The sequence below is a fragment of the Perognathus longimembris genome, chromosome 21 (genome assembly GCF_023159225.1).
Source record: "Perognathus longimembris pacificus isolate PPM17 chromosome 21, ASM2315922v1, whole genome shotgun sequence".
NCBI classification, from domain to species: Eukaryota; Metazoa; Chordata; class Mammalia; order Rodentia; family Heteromyidae; genus Perognathus; species Perognathus longimembris.
Genome location: NC_063181.1, coordinates 40,769,725 through 40,786,644, shown reverse-complemented (window position 1 = coordinate 40,786,644; position 16,920 = coordinate 40,769,725). Strand labels below are relative to the sequence as shown.

Below are 16,920 nucleotides of genomic sequence, written 5' to 3'. Positions count from 1 at the left end.
TTAATCTCAGAAACACCAATAAACCATTACTAAAAAATAAGAAAAGAAAAGAAAAATAAGAAGCAAGGGCTGGGGGAAAAAGCTCAGTTGGTAGATTGCTTGCCTCATAACTACGAGGCCCTGATACAGTTAGTGTTGCCAAAAATAAAATTTGCAAAATATGGAGAAAAAGATCTCTCTCACATACATGAAACCCTGGGTTCGATTCCTCACATAAACAGCCAGAAGTGGCGCTGTGGCTCAAGTAGTAGAGTCCTAGCAGAGCAAAAAGAAGCCAGGGACAGTGCTTAGGCCCTGAGTTCAATCCCCAGGAATGCCCCCCCCCCCAAAAAAAGAAGAAAAATACCTAAAAACTGAAACTTGCTCAAATAAGTAGGCTGTCATTGTGTGTCTTAGAAGTGTACAATTCCCATTTTTCTCTGTTACTGTGTATCCAAGGTTGGCATCGAACTTGCAGTTCTGTAGCTTCAGCCTCCCAAGAATAGGCTTATAGGCCACACTCAGCTACAATTTCATTATAAAATCCCAAAAAAGGAAAATGTGAGCAGCAGTACATAGTTATGGATTTAAGAAGTGGGCATAGAGTTTACATTTCAGATTCTGAATTGAATGTCCTGTCATTTGATTGGGGGCATGGATCCCATGTTTGCTGCCGTGCTGGTGATTGCTGAGGCGGGCGCGTCCACACCCAGGATGCAGAGGGAGAGCCCAACAGGGAGCCTTGTTAAAAGGGGTGACTCTACTTTTTTTCTTTTGTTTTGTGTTTTGTTTCGTTTTTTGCCAGTCCTGGGGCTTGAGCTCAGGGCCTGAGCACTGTCCCTGGCTTCCTTTTGCTCAAGGCTAGCACTCTGCCACTGGAGCCACAGCGCCACTTCTGGCCTTTTCTATTTATGTGGTGCTGGGGAATCGATCCCAGGGCTTCATGTATATGAGGCAAGCTCTCTACCACTAAGCCACATTCCCAGCCTCAAGAGTAACTATATCTTAAAAATCCAAAGGAAAATTACTTCGTTTTTTCTTTTTCTTTCTTTCTTTCTTTTTTTTTTTTTTTACGGTTTCACATGGCGTGTTGAAAGTAATTACAACAATGATATAACAGTCGTTTCCATAACATGGAGTTCATTTCACTTAGCATCATCTTATGCATTCTTAAGGGCATAGCTAATTCCTTCTTTTTTGACTGAGCATTGGGCATAGCTATAGAGGACTATCACTTTGATTAAGACGAGTGTTTTTAACTCAAAGATTTGTTTCCTGTGCTCAGTGGCTTGGTGCCCCTCCACAATGCGTGTTCCTATGGGCACTACGAGGTGGCGGAGCTGCTTGTGAGGCACGGGGCGTCTGTCAATGTGGCCGACTTGTGGAAATTCACCCCTCTCCATGAAGCAGCAGCCAAAGGAAAATACGAAATCTGCAAGCTCCTCCTAAAAGTATGTGCTTTAAAAGTTAAAAGTCACAAAGTAACTGCTTGGGTTTGGGTTACTTGAAGTCAAATCAGTGTTTTGGTTTATTAAGAACAGTAAATGATATAAAGATTATTTCCATTTCCTGTCTGTAGCACCTGTAATGTCTAAGTGGATTTGATTAAGGTCATTTCATCGCAGTGGGTTTTGATTCATTGCTTATCTAGTATTTACAGTATTAACAGAACAAAATGGTACAAGTTCTGCACTCTGGTTGGTCTTTTTCCTATTATTATTGTTAACTAAATATCAAACATAGATATCATATAAAAACTCAAATATCAAAGGATTATCAAAATACAGTTCAATCTGAGCTAAAAATGTAGCTCAGTAGTATAGTGCTTGTCTAGCAAGAACAAGGCCCTGAGTTTAAGCCCCAGTACACACACACACACACACACAATCTTTAAACAGAATTGTTTAAATAGATTTGAGGAGTATGTGTGACGTGATAGGAGGTAGTAATTCATGAAGCTAGTAATTAATAAATACATATTTTTAAGATAAGAGGTATAGGGGCTGGGGATATAGCCTAGTGGCAAGAGTGCCTGCCTCGGATACACGAGGCCCTAGGTTTGATTCCCCAGCACCACATATACAGAAAACGGCCAGAAGCGGCGCTGTGGCTCAAGTGGCAGAGTGCTAGCCTTGAGCAGGAAGAAGCCAGGGACAGTGCTCAGGCCCGGAGTCCAAGGCCCAGGACTGGCCAAAAAAAAAAAAAAAAGATAAGAGGTATAGGAAAACTGACCATATACACATTTATATGGTCACTTCCTCTCTCTTTCTCTTCAGGAAAAGGCATGAGTCTTGAGAAACTTAATATATTTGATCATAGTTGTTATGGAATAACTTCCAGGTCATTGTGAATCTGTTGTCTGGCTTGAATTATGCCTATAATAAAAATCATTGATTTTTGTTTATTTCATAGGTATAGGTAATTAAACTTTCAAAAATCAAGGTAGTTTTAATGCATTTATCCCTAATATCGTTATGTGTTAAGATATAATGAAAATATAAAAAATAATTTGAAATATTTGTCTTACCACTGACATTTAGATACTTTTTCTTATACTGTGTCTTATTCCTCTTTATCGTGGTACCTTGGAATATCCTTCTTTAATTAAATTCTGGCCATTATTAAGAAAACAGAGGTTTCCAAAGATAATGAATCTGAGGAAAAAGTTTATTATATGAAGATAAGAGATAACTCACTCTCCTTCTTTACCATTTAGCAGTAACTTAAACTAGGAATTTATATAATGCAAAATGATGCTTTTCTTTTATAAGATGCATAGAGAACAGATGCCTTTCCCAGTATATGAAAATGTGTTGTAAGTGAAATGCATAAATGTTATCCCCCCCTCCTTAGAGAAAGTGCACACCCTATCTGGTTTTCCTCTCTTGTAGCACGGCGCAGATCCAACTAAAAAGAACAGAGATGGAAATACGCCTCTAGACTTGGTCAAAGAAGGAGACACAGACATTCAGGACTTGCTGCGAGGGGACGCAGCCTTGCTGGATGCTGCCAAGAAGGGCTGCCTGGCCAGAGTGCAGAAACTCTGTACCCCGGAGAACATCAACTGCAGGGACACCCAGGGCCGGAACTCCACCCCCCTGCACCTGGCAGGTGAGCTCCCCGGGCCTCCCAACACCAGGCACTGAGGAGGCGCCGCCTCCACGCAGCCCTGCTGCTCGGTGGGTTTTCTTCAGCTTCCTTGTGAAGGCTCTTATCTGAGAACAGTATTAGCTTCTAAAGCAAAAATTTTACATCTTAAAGTTCTCTGGTCTTTGTCTATGAGCATAGACTTTATTTCTCTCTTACATTAATTGTTCTATTTACTCTCAATAGCGGGCTACAATAACCTGGAAGTAGCTGAATATCTTCTAGAACACGGAGCAGATGTAAATGCCCAGGATAAAGGCGGTTTAATTCCTCTTCATAATGCAGCATCTTATGGGGTGAGCATGCTAAGTTAAAATCAAGAATTGGTGGAATTTCCTACTTTATTGAATGTATTCTATGCTTAAGGAACAGCTATCTAACCAAGAGCATCAGTCAGTGCATCTCTAATTTTATATCAATCTTTGTTAGCACTTTCCGGTTACATTTAACTACATTTGACCAACAGCAGTGCCTTTTAAATTTTTTGGGTCTCCACATTATCTAATTATTTGTGGACACAAGATATTTTCAACTCTACCTGGAGTAAATTTGAGAAACTATAAAAGCCAGGCAACTATTATGCTGATGTTTATGTCATTTAGCCTCTTAAATGTTCGAGCAAGTGGTTCCATCGTGAGTATAGAGTTTGATAGTGTTCAGATGATGAAATAAAATCCACAGTTAAGAGTCTAGAATCATCTTTTCTAACACTGTAACTAACTGTAAACACCAGCTAGAAGAATATATTGCAATGCCTTGGTGCCATTTGTCAGAACAGACTGTCCGTCACTAAGGCCCTCTGCCTTGCCGCAGTAGAAGCAAGGAGTGTTTTTGTGCTGTCTATTCTTCCTCCCATGGCTGTTTGGCTATAAAGCCCCACAGAGGCCAGGTGGCCTCACAGTGGGAGTCAGTGCTGAAGAGAGGGTGCTTCTTACATTTGCAAAGCCCTGACAAAGGATAAATAGCATCCAACCCCCGCCGTGAGCTTCAGGTTTTCTCCTCATATTCTCTTCTCCCTCGCTCTTCACAGTATCCACATCTTCTCAGCCCATTTTGCAAAGACCAATCTTGACTAATATTTCTAAATAAGTAATCCTGCTTTAGCTGAATAAACAGGAAAGGAAATTTTATTTCCAAGCATGATGTAAAGTAATTGAAGGGTATTCAGTTATATGTGTAGCTATATGTGTTTGTACTTACATATATGGATACATACACACATATGCATATATATATACTAATAAATACTGAAATCCTTTTTAAATTTTAGTGTTGAATATTTTTCTTTCCAAAAGTGCTTTACTAACATTTTCAGAATTTCTTTTAGTATTACTTCACATAAAATTTCCATTTTCATTGTGCAACAGATATTTCCACTGTATAATCTAGTATACAAATATCTGTTGCTAATGTACTACATATTCCTTACGTGTAATTCTTTTATCTCTAAGTTGTAAGTACCATTTGGAGTCTCATTTTCAGCACTTGACATGATCCTTTCCTCCAATATATATTTTCCTAATCCCTTTCTAAGTTTCTATTAAGAGTATATAAAGCTAATGGGATCATTTGAAAATAAATCATAATCTTTCATCTTCTCTAAGTAAGGATAGGTTGCAGCAGTAGAATGACTTGTTCTAATAAAACTCATGTGACACTCTGAACTGTGTAAACTGCAGTTCCCCATGGTATCTTCTGTGTTCTATCCATTTTCTTCTTCTAGTCTCCACCACTTCCCTAGAGGGGAGAGAATGATTTTACAAGTCAGTGCATGTGTGAAGTACATTCTGTAACCTACGGCACTGTGAAGCTGAAAGAAACCATTCTTGTTATAGGAAAACTCACTTCCTGAAATCCCTGTACTGAGCCGGTCAGAATAAGGGCCACAATTTCACAGTCTTAAGGACAAACCAATGTTCGACCAGCTCAACATCACTATTAAGTAGACAGAGATTAAATGATTAGCCTGGAAGTAAAATAATAAAATAAAATGTCTCAAAATACATAATTATTTAGTTACGCATTTATTTATTGGTGATTATTCTTTGGTGCACAGTTAACTTTTTTCCCTGGACAACTCAGTCTGTGTGTCTTTATATATCTCCTACATAAAAAAGGATTGCTTACCTTAGTTTTTTCAAATGGAAAACGAACATCTACCTTTTTTTTTTTTTTGCCAGTCCTGGGACCTTGAACTCAGAGCCTGAGCACTGTCCCTGGCTTCTTTTTGCTCAAGGCTCAGAGCCTGAGCACTGTCCCTGGCTTCTTTTTGCTCAAGGCTAGCACTCTGCCACTTGAGCCACAGCACCACTTGTGGCCATTTTCTATATACGTGGTGCTGGGGAATCGAACCCAGAGCTTTGTGTATACTGGTCAAGCACTCTTGCCACTAGGCCATATTCCCAGCCCTGGAACATCTGCGTTTAAGAAAGACTAAAGTTATAAGTTTCATAAGAGTTTACACTAATTACAATGTACCTTATTCTGTTTAGTAATCTGTATATTATAATGCTGTGTTTTTACTCCCTTAGCAGGGATTGAACTCAGGACTCACGCTTGCTAGGCTTTCTTGCACACTGCTGGCATTCTGCCACTTGGGCCACACACCCAACCTGGTTGTTTTGGAGATAAGTTCTCATGAACTCTTACCAGGCTGGCTTTGAACCACAGTCCTCCAGGTTTCAGCCTTCTAAGTTAGCAAGGGTATAGGCATGAGCCTCTGGCACCCAGTTCACCTTGTATTTTTTAAAATAAAGACTCTGTGCAATTAAATGGTGTGTGTGTGTGTGTGTGTGTGTGTGTGTGTGTGTGTGTGTGTCTGTGTCTGTGTCTGTGTCTGTCTGTCTGTCTAGACCTTAAATTTGGTCTGGGCACTTTCCTTATTTTCCTCTGTGCAATTAAATGGTGTGTGTGTGTGTGTGTGTCTCTAGACCTTAAATTTGGCCTGGGCACTTTCCTTATTTTCTTTTTTGCCCAGGGCTGGCACTCTACCACTTGAGCCCTTAGCTCCACTTCTGGCTTTTTCATGGTTAATTGCAGAGAAGAGTCTCATGGACTTAGCCAGGCTGGCATTGAACCTTAGCCCTCAGATCTGAGCCTCTGATTGGCTAGGATTATAGGCATGTGCCACCAGTGCCCAGCCTCAGTAGCTTTCATGTGGAGCCCAGATACTACTCCTTTCCCTCCTTCCCACTTCTTCAAAATTTAATTAAGGCGTTTCTGATCTTTTCATGTTGATGTTGTCATTTAAAGCATTTCTATTGCAGTTGGGTTTTTCTCCTAGAAACATTCCAGTCAAATTGAGTTCCTTTGCTAGATCTTCCAGTTCAGTATTTTGCTGTTATCGAGTGACAAGAGTTGTGCCGTAGCTTATTTATTGCATTTGTCAGCCTTAATTTTCAGTTCCTATTTTTGTCCCAGTGGTATATCTACTTAAAACAATTAAAGGGCTTAGCTTAAGAATTGTTTTCAGCCTACTTGAATAGCGATAAACTCCTTCCTGTCCATTGCTTTCTCAGACAATTGTCAGCCGATTCAACAAACATGTAATTGCTTTCTCTAAGCAAAGGCTACAAATTCAATATAAAGAAAGTTTAATAATATCTATACAACTTATTTTATATACATATACATAAACTCCTAATTTTCCTTGGAGTGTCTAATTTTGGAAGTCCTTGCAAATTAGTCTGCCAAATACTATGATTATTCCAGTGCACATGGTACTAGAGTGAAATTTATCATCAGAAGAACAGTTTAAAAAGCTTATAACCTCACTTTGGAGAAGACTGAAATTATTCCACATTTTTGGATTTGCTGAATAAGAATTGTTTCCCACACACATTCATTGAATAAGGGAGATGAATTACTAGATTTCATTTTGCTTTAAGCGATTTTGATAGTACCACACAGATGGGACCACAGTTTACATCTTTCATGTTGTAAAGTCTAAAAATAATTAATTATAAAATTAATTTTATAGCTATCAAAATCTGAAAAGGGTTATAAAGTGCTCATTTGCGCATACTGCCTTTTTTTTTTCTTTTGGACATATAGTGCCAGCAGTAGGAAGCATTTCTTAGGAATTGACTGATCTGTACCTTCAAATAAGATAAATTTTCTTAATTTTGTTTTTTAAAATTGCAACTCGTAAGATCAGTAATTATTTGTCCATTTCCTAAAAGCCTTTAATACTGTCTCAGGAAAAGAGCCTGTTCCTTTTCAAAGTCAGTATATCTTCAAGGGATCCTTTATCTTGGAATCTTTCTTTTTCTTCCCCATCTTCCTGTCAGCCTCAGAGAGTCTATATTTATTCCCCCTTTTGTCTACTCTCCTGTTCCTAAATACTGATGTTATTAGGCTTCCTCTCCCTTGTAGTAGTTTTTCTATAGTACTCTTCTTACTAAGCTCATGTGTCAAATAGCTAGAACTGTTCATTCAGTACCCCAGAGTGCTTTATCCCAAATGTCAGGATCCTACTGCATATTCAGCTAGAGTTAGGGTTGTTGAGTGAGTAGGTAGGAGAGCATAAGCCAGTAAATAAATGATGCCCTCTCCTCAGTGTTTTAGTGTTTTCCACCAAACCAGTTACAGAGTATCATTGCACTGATGCCTTACTTCAAAAGCCATGCACTGCAAAAGAGTCTTGTCTTAAATTCTCCTTTCTACTTAAACTTTGGCTACCTACTTTCTATTCATAGTTTTTTATTTTTCAATTTTCTCTAAGGCCCCCCCCCCCCACCATACTTATCTGACTTTTCATGTGCTTTTTTTTCTGTAGTGATTTGTTTTTCTTTTTTTTTTTGGCCAGTCCTGGGCCTTGGGCTCAGGGCCTGAGCGCTGTCCCTGGCTTCCTTTTGCTCAAGGCTAGCACTCTGCCACTTGAGCCACAACACCACTTCTGGCAGTTTTCTGTATATGTGGTGCTGGGGAATCGAACCCAGGGCCTCATGTATACGAGGCACGCTCTCTTGCCACTAGGCCATATCCCCAGCCCTGATTTGTTTTTCTAAACCCTTTTAATTCCCCCTTAATTTTTGTTTGTTTTGTTGTTGGTGGTGGTGGTTATGGGGCTTGAACTCAGGGCCTGGGCTGTTGTCCCTGAGTGTTTTTACTCAAGGCTGCACTCTGCCACTTTGAGCTTCAGCTCCACTTCCAGTTTTCTGGTGGTTAACTGGAGATAGGAGTCTCACAGACTTTCTTACCCAGGCTGGCTTTGAACTGCAGTCCTCGGATCTCAGCCTGTTAAATAGCTAGGATTGCAGGCATGAGCCACTGGTGCCTGGCTTCAAAAACTTCCAAACTCAGCTCCCCATTATCACTCTTGACTTGGGGTCTCATCATCTCATTCCACACCGCTACTCACTCTGTCTCCTCTAAATCATTTTTAACAGAGCAAACTAACTTTTTAATAAAATTTTATTCTATTATGCTACTTTCCCAAAGGTTGGAGAAAAAGACTGAGAATCTTTGAGATTGGTATTTTAATAACTAAATCAGATCATAGCAGGTTAGAAGACAAATGTGCATGTTAAAAGAGAATCAGTGGATTAAACCATTAATAGAAGACCTGACAACCAGGAATCAGGAACAAGTTCATTTTATGTGTTAGTTTTTTGTTGTTGTTTTTGTTTGTTTGTTTTGCCAGTCCTGGGCCTTGGACTCAGGGCCTGAGCACTGTCCCTGGCTTCTTTTGGCTAGCACTCTGCCACTTGAGCCACAGCACCACTTCTGGCCGTTTTCTGTATATGTGGTGCTGGGGAATCGAACCCAGGGCTTCATGTATACAAGGCAAGCACTCTTGCCACTAGGCCATGTTGCCAGCCCCGATGTATTAGTTTTTTAGATAAGACTGAGTATGTGAGAAGACAAGACTAAAATCGTTTAGCAGAATGACAGGGTAAAAGAATAACTTGGGAACTCAATCTTTCAAGGAAGCAAGTCAAAGTCCACAATATAGGTAGAGGCATGAAATACAGATACAGAATTAGTTGTTAGTAGAAACAAGTATACTGAACGTTACCAGTTAGACTCATGCCTATTTACATTGTCTTGTTTTCTCAGCATGTTGACATAGCTGCATTACTGATCAAATACAACACGTGTGTAAATGCAACTGATAAGTGGGCATTTACTCCTCTTCATGAAGCAGCCCAGAAAGGAAGGACACAGTTATGTGCTCTCCTTCTAGCACACGGTGCGGATCCAACAATGAAGAACCAAGAAGGCCAGACACCTTTAGACCTGGCAACAGTAAGTCTTCATTCCACACATTCAGTACTCTTCGTGTAACTTGAGAGGCACATTCTAGGTCTAAGAAGTTTTACCTTCCATCAGACTTACTTTGCTTCGAATAAGAATTCATGAAATTCATATTTCTTATATTGCTTAAAACTCTGTTAAAGAAGTTAATTATTCTGTCCACTTAGTTTGCGGGAATGGGAAACATGAATCTTAGAAAAACACATTTCTGGCATGTATCCTCAAAGAATTACATTTAGCTGGTGTCATCTGAGTTTTACTCTGAAGCCATACTTTGTCGACAGCACTACAGGTTCAGTCTTGGGCTTTGAGGCTATTTCTTACTTTATGAAACTTTTACTGGGGAAAGGCTGGGATCATGAATGATTTCACTTTCCAACCCAGGAAATTCTAGATGAATATATTTATTTGAAGTGAACTAAACGGTGACTTTCATAGTTCATTCCAGCACTGTGTCAGGGAGAGTTAAACAAGCCAGTTCACTTGGCGGAGTTCATTATAGAACTGGCCACATCTGCAGGTGCATTAGGTTCGGTGTTGGCGACATTCTCCACAAAACCAGCTCCCTGCCTTTAGCCACCAGTGACCATTGCCCGCGTTCAGCTTGACGAACGCCCACCGAGCCGTCCCTCCCGCCCAGCCGCTCACTCCACTAAGATCAGCCAGCAGCCATGCTTAACCATTCTTTAATCATTAAAGGAAAAATTCACACCCAAAAATGTGCCACTTAGTTAAAAAGATTGTAACACTGTGTTTTTATGCGTGGCTCTTGTTATTTCTAGGCTGATGACATCCGGGCACTGCTGATAGATGCCATGCCCCCAGAGGCCTTACCCACCTGTTTTAAACCTCAGGCCACCGTCGTGAGCGCCGCTCTCATCTCCCCAGCGTCCACGCCCTCGTGCCTGTCTGCGGCCAGCAGCATAGACAACCTTACCGGCCCCCTCGCAGAGCTGGCGGTGGGGGGGGCCTCCAACGCAGGGGACGGGGCGGCCGGAACAGACCGGAAGGAAGGAGAAGGTAGGTGTTCCCGACCAGGGCTTGCTTGTCTCTATCTGTTTTTAATGCAACAGAGGCCCTTTTTGCTACCTGAATACTTGATTTATAGATCTCCTGGCTAAATTTCCACAAACATTTTGTGTCTTCTTTTTGTTTGTTTGTTTTGTTTTGTTTTTGTTTGTTTTTTGCCAGTCCCGGGGCTTGGACTCAGGGCCTGAGCACTGTCCCTGGCTTCTTTTTGCTCAAGGCTAGCACTCTGCCACTTGAGCCACAGCGCCACTTCCGGCTTTTTCTATATGTGTGGTGCTGAGTCGAACCCAAGGCTTCATGTATGCGAGGCAAGCACTCAACCACGAGGCCACATTCCCAGCCCCAGTTAAAACATTTTGTAAGAAATATTTTATGTGGGGACTAAGGGAGGAAGATCACAGGTTCAAGGTCAGTCTGAGCTACCTGGTGAAACTCAGTCTCAAAAAAAAACAAACAAAAGCACTCCATAGAAAGTTCTTATTAATGTGTACCTAAATTTCCAACCATTTTGTTGAGTAAGTAGGTCTTAGTACTGAAATTCAGACAGAAAACTCAGGTTATTTATTAAGGAATGAAAGTTACAGTAATAACTGGGACATTTATACATTTAATTCGTTAAAAGTAGTAAGGTATCCTCCATTTTATCCTATAATAAAGCATATTGTATTATGTCAGAATTAATACTCTATTACTATATTTCTACTATGTTACATAATTTTTCATTGTACTTCTGTATTCCAATTATATTATTAGAATTAATATAAGTATTGCTTATGTGATAAAGTACTCTTTTATTCCTCAACCAAACTCAGAGTACCTTAGAAAATTCACAGCAAACTTTTGTATTCAGTTTGTCAGAATACATGGCTTAAAATAGATACTGAAATTTCCTTTAGATTCATAAAATTCTTACTAAAAAAAACCTTAATTTTTCTGTTTTAGTTGCAGGTCTTGACATGAATATCAGCCAGTTCCTAAAAACGCTTGGCCTTGAACACCTGCGGGATATCTTTGAAACAGAGCAGGTAAACCTGAAAACTGTATTTTCATCTTTAAAATTAAATATGACTTATTGATTGTTTCCTATTTCTTCTCTTCTCAGAAGCTATTTTTAAACCTGTATCACATTTCTGTTAAAGCCAGCGAAGCCCAGTAGTTATCCTTCTCCCCAAAATTCTGTACCAGTTGAAAGTCTGTGGGACTTCATCCGAAAGCAGTCTTATTCTATGGCTTTGTTACCTGTCAGAACATAGACCATGAGGATTAGGCACTTAGATTATACTTGCCAAACGTAGACCATGAATCCACCTTCATAGAAGGTTTCATTTTCGTAGTGTTGTCTTATTAATTAGGACCTGGCTGTTCATTGTGCTGCTTCCATAATATTGAGATGCTAATATTGCAGGCTTTTAGTACCACAATCAGCATTTAATATTGAGTAATGATAAGTACTAAGTTTAAACTAACTGTTGCTGATGTTTAGAGATCACGAATTTCTTCTTTCAGAGGCAAGAATCACCCCTTACATCCTCTGTAGTCCTCCCAAGTGGGGAAGGCACCTGCTGTACCTTGGAGCAAGTGAAATAGAGTGCCTCTCCTAGGTTCCATAATCCATTTTGAATCCATCTATTTTGAATTTTAGGTTTATGTTGATCCTATTTTGCACAGAAATGTAATCTCCAGGCCACATATTTTAAGTTTCATAGGACTATAAACTCAGAGACCTAAACAAAAAAGTATTTCTTCAACATACTAGAATCAAATCTGTCAGAGACGGACTCTAAGAGGCTCTGAAGGAAGAAATGGTTCCTTGTCCTCCTAGCTTCCTTGACGTGATCACATTACTCCAATCTTCACATTGCCTTCCCCTCTTGCCCATCCAGCTCTTAAAGGACCTGTGCACTGAATTAGAGCCTATTCCTCTAACCCTGGATGAACATATCTTGAGGTCCTTAATTGTACTATCTGCAGATCCCTTTTTCCACGTAAGATATCATTCACAGGTTCTGGGGATGAGAACACAGATATACATGGCTTTTTAAGAGCCACCATTCTGCTTACTACAACATATAAGGTCTTTGATATATTTTTAAGATCTACTTAACTTACTATGGACTTGACCCATCCAATCACCACCTCTACAGATCTCCCCCTAATTTACAATAATTATATCTCATTTTTTAATTATCTTTTATGGCCAGGTACCCATAGTTCAGCTACTCGGGAAGCTGAGCTATGAGCATCTCAGTTCAAAACCAGCCCAGGCAAGAAAGTCTGTAAGACTCTTGCCTCCAGTTAACCACCAAAAAAGCCCAAAGTGGAGCTGTGGGTCAAGTCATGGAGCACTATCTCTGAGCATAAAAGTGCAGGGACAGCACCTAAGCCATGAGTTCAAGCCCCAGGACTAGCACAGAAAAACAAAATAGGTTTCAAATTTTACACTGACTTATGCCTACTTCTGGTTTATTTTTCCCCTCTTACCAGCTGTGTGAAACTGTGTTAAAAGACATTTAGCCTATTTCCTTGACCTGTTAAATACAATACTTATAAGTATCTGGTGGTTGAAATTATGGTTTAATTTGCCAATTTTTAAAACATGCCTCATTGAAGCATGAGGTTTTTTCTTTTTCTTTTTTTTTTTTTTTTTTTGGCCAGTCCTGGGGCTTGGACTCAGGGCCTGAGCACTGTCCCTGGCTTCTTTTTGCTCAAGGCTAGCACTCTGCCACTTGAGCCACACCGCCACTTCTGGCCATTTTCTGTATATGTGGTGCTGGGGAATCGAACCCAGGGCCTCATGTATATGAGGCAGGCACTCTTGCCACTAGGCCATATCCCCAGCCCGCATGAGGTTTTTTCTTTGCTGGTGAAGACTGTATCGAAAGAATTTCCTCTTCCTATCATTTATTCATCTTCTGTACTAGAGATATTTTATGAGACTATTATAAACAGTAAGTTGTAGAAGTTATTTCTTCCCTGAAGGATTTAGTTATTTGAAGCATTACTCCTGTTCTGGCTACATTAACTGCCTTAGCCCTTTGTTCACAAATTGTAAAATGTCACACACATCACTCAATAAAAATCAAGTTTTTCCCTAGAACTTTAGCCTCTATTTCAGTCAGTTTGCATTATGATTCACAGCCTTTTTTATTCCTAATTTTGCATTGCATGTTCTCTTCATTAGTAACTGACTTCCAGTAGTTGGTTTATCTCACTTTATTTATTTTAATATTAATACTTTAATACATCAGTTTTCCATCATTCCTTCCAACAGCTTATCCTGTTGTTGTTATTGTTTCATTCCGTTTCATTGTTTTCTTTTTCACTGCATATTTGTTCCAAATCAGTGTTCCATAGATTTTCTTTTGGCCAAAATAATTCCTTTGTTCTTTTCTTGGTCAATATGTTGATTGTTGCATTTAATGTATATTACCCAGTGCTGTTCCTTTCCTCCAGGCTAATGATCCTGTCTTTGTTTATATTGATCTATTTGAAACTGATCTTCTGGCCCAGTTGTCAAGTAATCAACTTTATTTTTATTTCAATGGTAGATGTTACTTATCTAGCCTTCAGTATTAAAGGAACAGATGTAGTTAATTCTTTCTTACATTAACATAATGAAGCAAGTCAGTAATAGTCATGATAGTTATATAGCTGGAAGCAGTAAAGGTGTATGCTTCAATTCCTGTCTGCTCAGCCGAAGCCAAGGGAACTATTCTGTCTGCTAAGTCACTTTAACTACAATATCTTCCTGCCTTTAGTTTCTATTCACAGATACTTCTCTCCCAGTAGGATGGGAACATAGTTGTTTTGTTTCTGGTCCCAAGAAATTATCTTTCAGATTATCATAATCTCAACTCTCCACAGTTACTCTCAGAAGTCTCTGAACTAAATTATATTGTTTCATATAGATATTTAACTAAGCTCTGTAGTGAACATTACCCAAATCCCTAATAATTGATTAAATGTAGTACCAGTGTGACTTTTGCCCTTACTTTATAATGCTAATTTTTTTCTTCACATTCCAAGTAAAATGAAAAAGAAACAGTAGGGAGCTCTCAAGTAGAAGTGACATTTACTTTATATGCAAGATGAGTTTAGCTCACTTTGTGATCTTTATCCTAAAGGTGGTAGCTATGTCTTAATGTGTGCTAGATACAAATAATTAGCCCAACAAATTTGTGATTTTCTTGGTAAACCTAAGTCACTGTTTAAAATAAAGTGATTTGCTGTAGTTTAAAAAATGATTTTCAGAATATTTCTCATATTTTAGAGAGCTGTGAATGAGTAAAGACAAAATTAAATTCTACAACTTTCTTCCAGTGGTAGTGCCACTAAATATGAGAACAAATTGAACACCATGTAACTCAAAGCAACGAAATTTAATATTGTTATCTCAGGTTTCAACTAATCACCCCTTTTAATAAATATGAATAAGCATCCAGGTCTATAATTCTAACTACTCAGAAAGCTGAAATTTGGATTTTTTTTTTGCCCAGGCCAAAAAAAAAAAAAAATCTATGAAACTCTGTCTCTAATGTTAATAACCAGCCAAAAGCCAGGCTGGAAATGTAGTAGAGCACCAGCTATGAGCAACAAGCGGAGTGAGGGAGAGCATGGAGCATGGAGTTGAAGCCCCAGAACTGGTAGGAAAAAAAGAAGGAAGGAAGGAGGACCAGAAGAAAGGTCAAGCTGTGCATCTTCATGTCTTTTAACATTGGTTGAGCATATATGTCATACGCTAGTGTCTTATACTTCCCCCAGCCAGTACTGGAAATTCAGCCCGGGGCCTTTTTAAGAGTCCAGATATTTTGGATCCCTTCTAGCCTTTAGCCACTCTCTTAGTGAAGGTTTTCCTTTTTTTCCTTCGGTTACTTATTGTCATGTTTATTCCTTCTGTGGGGCTATAAGCATCAAGTTGGGTAAATGTCACCCTGTCATAGAGGGCTGGGCAGTGGTGCTGCACACATGTAATCCTCACTAATCAAGAGGCTGGGGTCCGAGGACTGTGGCTCAAAGCCAGTCCAGGCAGAAATTATCTACTAAAAAGCTGAACTAGAGGCACAACTCAAGTGGAAGAGTGCGAGCTGTAAGCAAGCTGAGTGAGAAAGCACGGCACTCCGGGTCTCACACACAAAGAGATAGCACAAGCATAGTAGTTAATCTGCTGTGTGAGAAAGACGACTCCAGATCTGCATGGCTTAAAATAACCATACCCGCAGGCCTGGCTTGGGTGGTTGTCTCTCGCTTCAGGTCCCTCGGAAGTCACTCAAGCTGTCAGCCAAGTCTTGCGGTGTCATCTGAGGGCTCGTGTGATGGATGGAGGGAGCTCCACTTCCAGGGACTGATGCCATGTGCAGTGCCTGTCTCTGCTGCTGGACAAATGACCACGACCCTAGCAGCTTAAAACAACACACACTTGGTGGAGCAGGCGTCTGGGTAGCTGTCTCTCGTAAGGCGGCGGTCAGGTAGCAGCTGGGGCTGGCATCTCATTTTGAAGTCTCCACTGAAAAACCATCCCCTTCTAAGTTTACATGGCTCTTGACAAAGTTCAGATCCTTTCAGTCCGTTGGAGAGAAGGCCTCAGTCCTTAACATATCCGCCTCTCTCATGTGGCATCTTATTTTACCAAACTCCACAAGGTGGGAAAGAAGGTCTTCCAGTCGACGCCGTATCGCCATAGCTATGTTGTCGTGTGGTAGAAACAAGTTGGCAGGCAGCCCTGCACTCACCCGGGGTGTGGGTGTAAGAAGTGGCGGCTCCTGCACTCCAGGAGAAGGAGATCACCCGGGGTGTCCATGTGACAAGAGGCACTCCTGCACTCCAGGAGAAGGGGGTCACCCGGGGTGTCCATGTGACAAGAGGCGCTCCTGCACTCCAGGAGACGGGGATCACCCGGGGTGTGGGTGTAAGAAGTGGCGCTCCTGCACTCCAGGAGAAGGGGATCACCCGGGGTGTCCATGTGACAAGAGGCGCTCCTGCACTCCAGGAGAAGGGGGTCACCCGGGGTGTCCATGTGACAAGAGGCGCTCCTGCACTCCAGGAGACGGGGGTCACCCGGGGTGTCCATGTGACAAGAGGCGATCCTGCACTCCAGGAGACGGGGATCACCCGGGGTGTGGGTGTAAGAAGGGGCAATCCTGCACTCCAGGAGACGGGGATCACCCGGGGTGTGGGTGTAAGAAGGGGCAATCCTGCACTCCAGGAGACGGGGATCACCCGGGGTGTCCATGTGACAAGAGGCGCTCCTGCACTCCAGGAGAAGGGGGTCACCCGGGGTGTCCATGTGACAAGAGGCGCTCCTGCACTCCAGGAGACGGGGGTCACCCGGGGTGTCCATGTGACAAGAGGCGCTCCTGCACTCCAGGAGACGGGGGTCACCCGGGGTGTGGGTGTAAGAAGTAGCGGTCTTGCACTCGGCAGCCAGCTTCCCCCAGGTGAGCACTCCACAAGAGTGAGAGGAGCCCAAGATATACACCACAGTCTTTTTATAGTAAACTCTATTCTATT

At 41.0% G+C, this 16,920-nt stretch overlaps 1 protein-coding gene across 1 annotated transcript in view; it reads left to right on the top strand.

Moving 5' to 3' along the window:
• The window catches only part of Tnks (tankyrase), a 153,311-nt gene that overhangs the window by 125,744 nt on the left and 10,647 nt on the right, over positions 1 to 16,920 (top strand). The window contains exons 15-20 of the mRNA XM_048330906.1: positions 1,265 to 1,430; positions 2,871 to 3,090; positions 3,313 to 3,422; positions 9,187 to 9,375; positions 10,167 to 10,404; positions 11,356 to 11,438. Of these exons, the coding sequence (XP_048186863.1) occupies positions 1,265 to 1,430; positions 2,871 to 3,090; positions 3,313 to 3,422; positions 9,187 to 9,375; positions 10,167 to 10,404; positions 11,356 to 11,438 (1,006 nt within the window). The remainder of the gene's footprint in view (positions 1 to 1,264; positions 1,431 to 2,870; positions 3,091 to 3,312; positions 3,423 to 9,186; positions 9,376 to 10,166; positions 10,405 to 11,355; positions 11,439 to 16,920) is intronic.